Here is a 10,401-nt window from a genome sequence, read left to right on the forward strand (position 1 = left end):
ACAGCTAGGAGTGTTTAAGAGCTGATTTTGATGACAAATTATCACATCAGGATGGAAAATGAGTCCACATTTGTCTATTTCAGTAATGGAATAAAAAAGTAAGCCACTCTCGCTTTTTGGAATTATACTCAACTTCTGGAGATATTTCCATGCAATCTTATCTCCTTCAGTGCCATCCAGTGGAATTAATGTGAAATATCACGCCTATACACAGGGAGGATACACAAAAATACCACAACCTGCAAAACAGCTCTATATTTTCAGGAGGTGCTGTTCGAACCAGGTAAATTGCAGGTTGTCAGGGATATTGGTATAACAATAATGAAAAACAGAACCATGATTTTCAATAGCAATAATTCAAATTAGATCTGACACTGTTGCCTGGAGTCTCAGGAAAGCTCCTTATATCATTTCTAAAATAGTTATTTGTGTCTGCAAAATATGTAGCACATATAAAATTCATACTGGTACAGCACAGTATAAAGATTTAATAGCATCCATTTGTATAATGCACCTATCCACAACCCAAGCCAATAAAATATTAGTTGTGATCTTTCTTTCCCTCCAAGGCACAAATAGTTTAACTGAAGGAGCAGGGGTATCTAGATTTATAGGTGCTTATACAGTCAGTAATGTAAGTATTTTAAAAACATACTCACATATATCTATATTGTATTACATATGTGTGTGTATGTAGACATGCATATGTGTTGTATACATATACATGCACACACACAAATAGAAGCTCAGTATGTTACAGCCTCATAATAGATTCTTTTTTCAGATACGACCTCCTTGCCCTTATAGTGCTTTCCTGAATCCTCTTGAATTACAATGAACTCGTGCCAATATTTGCATGAAGATTCCTAAGGCTGTTTTCTTGCTTTTTCCAACTCTTGGGTAGTGCCGTCTGGCAAAGGTCTAAGGCTTCCTACCTAAAAACTCTTTAAAGGTGGCTTGTGTCATAGTTTAGCCCCGACTGGGACCAGACTACGCAATCTCTCTCTCACTCCCCCCACCCTCTGAGAGAATAGGGAGAGATAATATAAGAAAAAAAAAGCTTGAGGTTTGAGATAAGAACAGCAAGAGATCCTTAAAGTTACCATTATGGGCAAAACAGACTCAACTTGGGGAAAACTATTTGTTTATTATTAAAACCAAAAAAGGATAACGAGAAGGAGAACAAGATAACTTCCCCTCACTCCTCCCTCCTCCCAGTCTTAACATTATCTCTACTTTTTTTCCCCCTGAGCAACACAGGGGGAAAAGAGGGAATGGAAGTTACGGTCAGTTCATCACACGTCACTTTATGCCGCTCCTTCCTTGTCAGGGGAAGAACTCCTCATATTTCTCCCCTGCTCCATTGTGGGGTATCTCCCATGGGCTACAGTCCTTTGTGAAACTGCTCCAGCGTGGGTCATTGTTCCATGGAGTGCAGTCCCTCCAGAACGGCTGCCCCAGTGGGCCCTCCACGGGCCACAGCCTCCTTCAGGCATCCACCTCCCCCGGTGTGGGGTCCTTCACGGGCTCCAAGTGGATCTCTGCTCCTCCGTGGACCTCCATGGGCTGCAGGGAGACAACCTGCTCCACCATGGTCATCACCACAGGCTGCAGGGGAATCTTGGCCAGGAGCAGCATTACTCCTCCTCCTCCTTCTTCACTGACCTTGGTGTCTGCAGCCATTCCTCTCACAAGAAATTCTTCACAACAGGCAGGCAGACGCCTCTCAGGTTCTCTTCACATCTCCTCTCCTCTCCACTTCTTGCAGCCAGGCTGGGCTGAGTCAAGCCCAGCCGGCCGCTCAGGGGGAGGCCAGAGGGTGAGGCCTGCAAGGCCCACAAGGCTTACGCCTCCCTCTCTCTGTCTCTGCTCCAGCTTCTTCACATCTTCTCTACATTTTTTTTTTCTTTTTTTTCCTGTTTTTCCCCTTCTTATATACATTATCACGGAGGCGTTATCACGGAACATTCTGCTACCAATCGGCTCAGCCCTGGCCAGCAGCGGGTCCGCCCTAGGCCCAGCCGAGTCCACTGAACAAAGGGGAGCGACTTCTAGCAGTTTCCTAGAGAAGCTGCCACCGTAGCCCCTCCTCAGTAAATAAAAGCAGGACATTTGTAAGATGGATTTCTGGAAACAAATGGATTTCTACCTCTTTTGTTCCTTTATAGCATATAGAAAAGACAAGAAAATATCTTATACTAAATCAGAATGGCAGAATATTTTCTTGGTCTTACTTACCTACTGCAACGGAAAAAAAACACTGAAATGCTAATGTCTCTGTGTTCTCCGAGTTTTAACTTTCCTTTCTCTAAGTCTCTGTTCAAATCCCAGTGGTTCCTCCGTCAATGCTCCCCTTCCCATCCCAGCTTGTTCCTTTGCTCAGAGTCAAGACTTGACTCTATCTGATTTTGTCTGCTCTGCCAATGTGCTCTCATTCTTCTGGTTTCCTCACTGGCTTCCACATCTATCCTCTCCCACGTCTCTTAGTCCTAGGCTCCTGGTATACAGTTCCCCTCTGATTCCTCATCTACATGTACTTGCGCCCTTGCCTTGAACTCGTTCTCCTTAATTTCTCCTTGAGGATTTAATATCTTTCCTCACCTAATCTCAGTATCCTATCCCTATTACTTTCATGTTTATCTTTTCTACCCCCTAGTAGTTTCAGTCTCACCATATCCCCTGCCTTCATGCATCCAGTTCCCTCCTCTCAGTTGTGTCCTCGTCCCCTCACCATTCCTATCAAATGCGCTCAAACACCTGTGAAGAGGAGAAAACGGCAGCTTTTTGGGAGCACAGGGGATGGTCTCCGTAGCCTCAGCCTCAGTCCAGAGACCCACTCCAGTCCATAGTGGCAAAGAGAGGAGTCTTGGGCCCTGCAGCCTACAACTGGGGTAGACTTGACTGCAGTAGTAGCAAGGACGGTGTGGGCCCATGCTAAGTCAGGAATGCGGAAAATGCATTTCTTCAAAGGCTTATAAATTACACTAAGTGTAGTCAGAAGATCAGACACCTCCCTCCCAATTCACTTTTTCATGATAAATTCCAAGCCTGCTCTAGAGCATAAAGGCATTTAAGTACTTCAAAGATACGATCTCCGCAGTATTTTATCCTAGACAAAGCCCTTTTTTTCCTGCCTTTGTTCTTATATCATGTTCAGTAGCAGTAAAATCATCCTAAACTTCCAACCTCAGTATGGACAATTTCACACCAACCCATGGACGTTTAGCAAGTTGTACGCTACCTGAAGCACAGTTTAGCAAGCAAAATGTAGCCAGTAGTACGCTACCTGTAGCTGTAATTAAAGCTTAACAAGCTCACTTAAAGGAAATCGACTGACACCCCTATTGTAGGCATTGTTATGTATTTCAAGTATAGCATACTACTAAATGCAAAATAGTATTTTTGCTAATAATAAAAGCACATATAGAATCATAGAATGGTTAGGGTTAGAGGGACCTTCAAAGCTCATCTAGTCCAACCCCCCTGCAAGGAGCAGGGACATGCCCAACTAGATCAGGTTGCTCAGAGCCTCATCCAGCCTGGCCTTGAATGTTTCCAGGGATGGGGCATCAACCACCTCTCTGGGCAGCCTGTTCCAGTGTTCTACCACCCTCAGTGTAAAAAATATGCCTAAAGGAAAATTATTATCAATGAAGCTCTTCATTTTTACCTTTAGTTTTACAGAATACATTTTCCTCAGTTGAGAAATCTCAGAAGAGTGGATAGTTTTGTAATCCAGAGCTGCTTACAGTTGCATAACAACAGTTCTGTAACTGTGGTGAAATAAAAACACAGATTTACTCTAACTTCCCTTCCATTGGCAAGCCTACAGAGTCATTAGTGCTCTTTTAGCAAGTATTTTCTTTTATTCCACGGATTAGTTTACCAAACGGTAAGGACTGGCTACCTTGGCACATGCAGACACCTCTCCCTGGAAGCGCTGTCCCTTGCCTGGTGAGGAGACCTTCCACGACCTGCTCCAGGAGAACATGTACATTGTCTTAGGAAACAACAACATGTCTCTTCCCCATCCTTCTTCAAGCTGCATTTCTAATAAACTTAAGCCAGGGCTCTCAAGTGCGTACTTACTGCTGATGGCAGGGACCCACCCACCTGAGATGGTGCTCAGAGGATTATACTGTGCCAGGCCAGGAAGATCCCACTGTTATTGCCTTTCTGTGGCAATAACTCCGAGCTTTATCTCCGCATTGCTGTGATGTTAAGGACACACTTAAGCTGAATAAAGAGTCTCACTATATATTAACCTTAACTGCACAGAACATAATCGAACTCAATGGGGCTGCTGCCCTCTGTGTTTCAGTGGGACTTGACTTTGAAGAAATAACAATTCACTGGTTTACAAAGGCAGAAATAAAATTTCTTTATTATACAAGAAGTGCAGGTGCAATACTGTGATTAGAGATACTGGTATGATTCACCTTGAGACTTTAGTTATATCTTGCCAAAAGAAGCTATTATCAACCCCCAAATGACTCTAACAACACTACTATCAACGTGGCATTTAGAAGTTCCTTCCCTAGTGGGAACAAAAACATCTCTTTTCTTCCAGTGTTGAAAATTAAATGCACAGTATTAGCACCATCAATGAGGTGTTTAACTTCAAAATTGCCTTTCCTGGTGAGAAGGAAAATGCTACTTGTTTTCCTTTTTAAAATTAACAGCAGTGTTTTTCTCTCTTTTCTACTGCAATCACTTGTTTAATCAACCCGAGACACAGTATGTCTCTGGTGCTCAGAGCACGTTGCAGGAATACACCTGTTTGTCACATGTTACATGCGTGACATCCCATGATCTCGGGCTGGGATCCAGTATGATTCAAGCGCACAATAATAAAGGAGAAAGAATATGTCTGGAAAAAAAACAGGTAGGAAAGACAAAAGGCTCGATTTTGGCTTAAGTCATCTTTGTACCAACAAGGCTATGTTGATGTAGAAGCATTAGACAAAACTAACCCAAAATTAACAGTGTAAGGTGCCCAAAAGGTACCAGACCATAGGAGATGTTCACTACAGCCAAAAACTCTTGTGAACCATTCCAGAAGTGTGCAGGACTCTCCTCTGACTTTTCTCCAGCTGTCACCAATGTGTATGTTCACACATATGTTCAGTGGGCAAAGAAGTGAAATTTGTCCTCCAAAACTGGGCAAGACAAAGTTTTTCTAATCAGTTCTTGAGCCACTTTAGGACCAGATAACGTATTAAGCTTTGTAGCTGTGCCGATTCTCCAACGAGAGTCTCCAATCTCTCTAGAACGATGCTTTTGGAGGAGTCCAGCACTCACACGTGAGTCCATGTAATCATATACATGTGGGGTGACCAAGAGCAGACACAAAACTCTCAGATGTGGAGGCCTACCTCTGATGTTTGGCATCAGGAATGGTCATTCACCCAGCAACACCAGAATACGACTTCCAGGGATCCCTCCGAGCGTACGGGACTGCCCCTATCACCCGCTGGAGTCTAACCCTCCCCACCTCCTACTCTTAACTGGTGTATGACCAGCTCAACATGGACTAGTCCTTAGTCGCTTCACTTGGCAGCTCAGATGGCTGCAGAGGAGGACAGGGCACTCAAGGCTGTGTGGTTTGTTCTGCTGCCTTTGCAAGAGTACAGGCAGTCCTGCTACAGCTACTCAGGCCTGGCTGAATTCCTGCTGTCCCTGAGGGGCGGACCTCAAGCCTGGGCCAAGTCCCAGCTGGCTTTGTTAGAAAGCAAACTGGTTCATTGAAGAGAGTGAACAGACAGGCTGGCAGCATGGATGATCTTGGCTCAAGTGCAAACTCAAACCTATGTTTGCCATGGATTCTATTCCTCGTTGCCTTCCAGGGTCTGTGTTGACACCGAGGTCAAGAATTGTGGTACAGCAGACTCAGAGGTCTAGGAGAAGGCCCACCTCATTTCTAGGTGGAAATGCCAACATGACAGATCATGCCCTTCACACATTTCAGGCTATATTACCAGATAACCATGCGCAGGACTGACACAACTAATGCCCAGAAGTAGATGGGTTACACTACACTGGTGGTGACCACAGCGCTGTTTCAAAACCTTCTGACAGTGTTTCAGAACAAACCCGCTGCTCCAAGACACTGGCACCAGGGTGTATACAAACTTTCTGCCCTTTTCTTCCTCTGCATGCAAATACAGAGCAATAGTGAGTTTGTCAGGTCCCATCCCACTCACTACTGTTTGCTCGCTCCCTTGTCACCGCGTTATTCTTGCCAGCGCACAATACAACATCACGTGGGCTAACCAAGAAAGTGAAGGAAAAGCACCACTTCTGCTCTGACAATGGATACAGAGCAAAAGTGTGCTGGACTATTTTTTTTCCTGGCTGAGTTTCTTTAATCACTTAGTTTTGCAGCAATGAGGCACTATAAGTTAAATCACTATACAATTTCCATGAAATAAGACATTAAAATCACATAAGGAGAAACACTCCTTCCTTAAATGCTATCGATCTTTTAGTTCACTCCATGATGGCATGTAGGTGTTAAAAATTGAAAACGTAGGCAAACACATGCTTCTGATTCAGGGGAGCAAAAATCCATACAGCTCTCCTGGGACAGCCCTCTGGAATTCCGATGCAGTAACTCAGCGAGCACCATCTCGGCAGACGGACACGTGGGATATTTTCACAGTGTGCTTATTGCTTTTTCAAACAGAATTCTCCGCCTGGTTTTGAATAAAATTCCGGGGTAAACTTTGGCAACGCAAAGACAGAGCAATCCTCTGAACCCCTGGAGCCAGCCGCCCCCGTTCCTAGAGCCCCTCATTTATTAACGTTGCCTCCAAAAGGCTACAACCACGCCCTTCCTTGCCACCACCTGCCTTTCGCTTGCCAGGGAGGTAAAAACACGAATCGATCGCACGACCTCCGGCCTCAGCGCGGCGGGAACGAATCCGTAAGCAGAACGACGGGACAGAAGGAGCAGCGCGTCCGGTCACCCGTTGTACCGGGTGGAACACAAAGCGGGTCGCCGCCCCCGCGCCATCTCGGTTCCCCCGGCACCCCCAAAAAATCTGAGCGGAGGGGGAAACGGGCGGGGGGCGGGGGCAGGTGAAGCCTGCGCACCCCTCAGCACGCGGGGGTGACCGCTAATCGGCCATTGGGGCGGGACCAGGGCGCGCGCGGCCCCCCCGGCCGGCCGTTGGCGGCGCGAGCACCCACTTCGTCCCGCCCCCTTCGCGCGCGCCGCAAAGCCGCCTGGGGGGGGGGTGGCGGTGGTGGCGCGCGCCGGTTGTGAGGTCATCCCGCGCGGCCGGAAGGAGCGGGGCGGTTGTTTCCGTTGTGAGGGGCGGAGGGAGGGCTCTGGGCGCGGAGTCGGGGCACCATGGCGGCGGGGAAGGCGGCGGCCGAGCCCCTGGGCCGGACGGCGGAAGAGGTGGCCTGGGCGGAGACGCTGCGCGGGGCCTGCGAGCCCGAGCACCACTGGCGGCACCGCCGGGAGTTCCTGCTGCGTAACGTGGGGCAGCCGCCGGCGGCCGGCAGCGCCCAGCTCCAGCGCCTGGTCTCCCTCTCCATGGTGTGGGCCAACCACGTCTTCCTCGGCTGCCGGTAAGTGCGGGCCCGGGCGGCGGGGGGCGGCGCGGCCTCCTGACGGCTCCTCTCCCCTCCTCTCCCCTTGTCGCCCCTCCAGGTACCCGCCGCAGGTCATGGAGAAGGCGCTGGAAATGGCCGAAGGCATCCAAGTGACTGGCGCGCCTGTCCGCACCACGAGAGATGAACTGGTTGCCAAGGTGAAGAAAAGAGGCATATCAAGTAGCAATGGTTAGCAGATCATAGCTGTGACAATACATAGGAGTCTAGAAAATGCTTGTTTTTGAATGTTCTCGGTTTACCTCGGGCTTAGACAGTAGCTAAAAAAATTTACTTTCAAAACTCCTTGTTAATCGTTTCCCCTCTCCCTGCCTTTTTTTTTTTTTTTTCTCATGTAATACCTGTAAAATAGATGTAACGTGCAAGTATTCTGTTGGTACCGTAGAGCTCTTGTTTTGAAAGTCTGCAACTGGTGCACTTTAAGCTGATTATTTTTTAATGCGATGTAGGCTCTAGCTTAAATGTATTCTTACTTTGCCTTTAGCACTAGTCAGACGTTCTTGCTCTGTGAGAAACTTCATTTCTTAAACTGGTATTTTAAATACTTTTTTTTTTATTATGTTAATAGACAAAATACACTTTTTTTTTTTTTAAGATAGTCTGTTCAATGTACTTCGGTCATTTTTTGTTTGGACTTCAAAATACAAATACAAACATGTCTATAGGTCCCAGACCAAAACCTGAAATCTTGCACCTGAGCTTTTTTTTTTTTTTTGTCAAAAAATACTAAAATATTCTGAAATAGTAGTACCTGAAATTGTGGTTCAACATGTATTACTAATATATATACCTTTTAAATTCACAGAGATTATTGCTATAAGTTTTTAGAAAATGGATAAATTGTCTCTAGATTGATATTTCACAGTGCAGAAATTAAAGAGGATAACATACTTTACTTGTTTTGCAGAAGGGGTAGAGGAGCCCCCAAAGAAGCGAGCTGTTGAGAAAAGCAAAGATTCTAAGGATACTGGAAAGGATGTGAAAACAACCAAGGCAGAAGCCCCAAAGGAAACAGAGAGCACCTTGCCAAAAAAGCAGGAAAAAGATACTAGCAAATATCCAGAAAGGTCGCAGTCAACTTGCAGTTCAAATCAAGAAAGGGTCACAGCATCAGACTTAAAAGGAAAACCTACTAATGCTGAAAATACTACTGACCAAAATCGATCTTCATCTGAAAAAGAGTCAGGAGAGAAGCCTTGCTCAAATCCACCTAAGGAAAGCAAGCGTGAAAATGTGCCATCGCCTGAAAAGAAAACTACAGTAAGTGCAGTGCCAGTGGTTGCCAAGACTACCACACAGGCAGAGGTGGTGGCAGTGGCGGTGCCACCGGCTGCCAAGGGTGCCCTGCAGACAGCAACGGTGCCACCAGCTGCCAAGAGCACCCCACAGGCAGAGGCGGTGGCAGCAGCAGTGCCACCAGCTACCTCACAGGCAGCGGCGGTGGCAGCGGCGGCGCCACCGACCACCAAGAGCACCCCGCAGGCAGCGGCGGCGCCACCGACCACCAAGAGCACCCCGCAGGCAGCGGCGGCGCCACCGACCACCAAGAGCACCCTGCAGGCAGCAGCGGCGCCACCGACCACCAAGAGCACCCCACAGGCAGCGGCGGTGGCAGCGGCGGCGCCACTGACCACCAAGAGCACCCCACAGGCAGCGGCGGTGGCAGCGGCGGCGCCACCGACCACCAAGAGCACCCCGCAGGCAGCGGCGGCGCCACCGACCACCAAGAGCACCCCACAGGCAGCGGCGGTGGCAGCGGCGGCGCCACCGACCACCAAGAGCACCCCGCAGGAAACGACGGTGGCAGCGACGGCGCCACCAACCACCAAGAGCACCCCACAGGCAGCAATGGTGGCAGCGGCGGTGCCACCGACCACCAAGAGCACCCCACAGGCAGCGGCGGTGCCACCGACCACCAAGAGCACCCCGCAGGCAGCAGTGGTGCCACCAGCTGCGAAGAGCACCCCACAAACAAGTGCTGCATTGTTGTCTTCCAAAAATCAAGCAAGTGCCCAAGCATCAGTGTCCAAGAGTGGCACTCAGGTGGGCACCTCGCTGCTGCTGGCCCCCAAGAGTGGCACTCAGGTGGGCACCTCACTGCTGCTGGCCCCCAAGAGTGGCACTCAGGCAGGCACCTCGCTACTGCTGGCTTCCAAGGGCACTGCTAAGGCAGGCTCCTCGCTCCTGGCCTCCAAGAGCAGCGCTGAGGTGGCTGCCTCATTGCTTGCTGCTCGGAGCGGCGCTCAGCAGGGATCCTCACTGCTGACTTCCAAGAGCAGCGCTCAGGTGGCTGCTTCGCTGCTGGCTGCTCGGAGCGGCGTTCAGCAGGGTCCCTCATCAGTAGCTTCCCGGGGTGGAGCTCAGGCAGGTGCCTCCAAAGGTGGCATGCAGGCAGGTTCAGCACAGCTTGCCTCCAAGAGTGGCTTGCAGGCAGGTGAAAGTCCTGCTAAGGCTTTATGCAAACCGTTAACCAGCGAAGACGCAAAGGAAAGACAACCTTTTTTCAACAGACTGTACAAAGCTGTGGCCTGGAAACTGGTTGCTGTTGGAGGCTTCAGTCCTAACGTAAATCACGTGGAACTTCTAAACTCATCTATTCAGTCTGTAAAAGCTACGTTAGATGTTGCTTTTGTTCCCCTGAAGGAACTTGCAGACTTGCCTCAAAGTAAGAGCTCTCTAGAAAATATAGTTTGTGAACTGCGGTGCAAGTCTGTCTACTTGGGTACTGGCTGTGGTAAAAGCATGGAAAATGCCAAAGCGATTGCTTCAAGAGAAGCTTTG

At 48.5% G+C, this 10,401-nt stretch overlaps 1 protein-coding gene across 1 annotated transcript in view; it reads left to right on the forward strand.

Moving 5' to 3' along the window:
* The first annotated feature begins 7,354 nt into the window (after nt 1–7,354).
* The window catches only part of CDKN2AIP (CDKN2A interacting protein), a 5,315-nt gene continuing 2,268 nt past the window's right edge, over nt 7,355–10,401 (forward strand). The window contains exons 1-3 of the mRNA XM_086747349.1: nt 7,355–7,578; nt 7,661–7,791; nt 8,528–10,401. The exon at nt 8,528–10,401 is cut by the window's right edge and continues 2,268 nt beyond it. Of these exons, the coding sequence (XP_086603475.1) occupies nt 7,355–7,578; nt 7,661–7,791; nt 8,528–10,401 (2,229 nt within the window). The remainder of the gene's footprint in view (nt 7,579–7,660; nt 7,792–8,527) is intronic.

Source organism: Chlamydotis macqueenii, chromosome 4 (assembly GCF_036417535.1).
Source record: "Chlamydotis macqueenii isolate bChlMac1 chromosome 4, bChlMac1.mat, whole genome shotgun sequence".
In the NCBI taxonomy this organism is placed as follows: Eukaryota; Metazoa; Chordata; class Aves; order Otidiformes; family Otididae; genus Chlamydotis; species Chlamydotis macqueenii.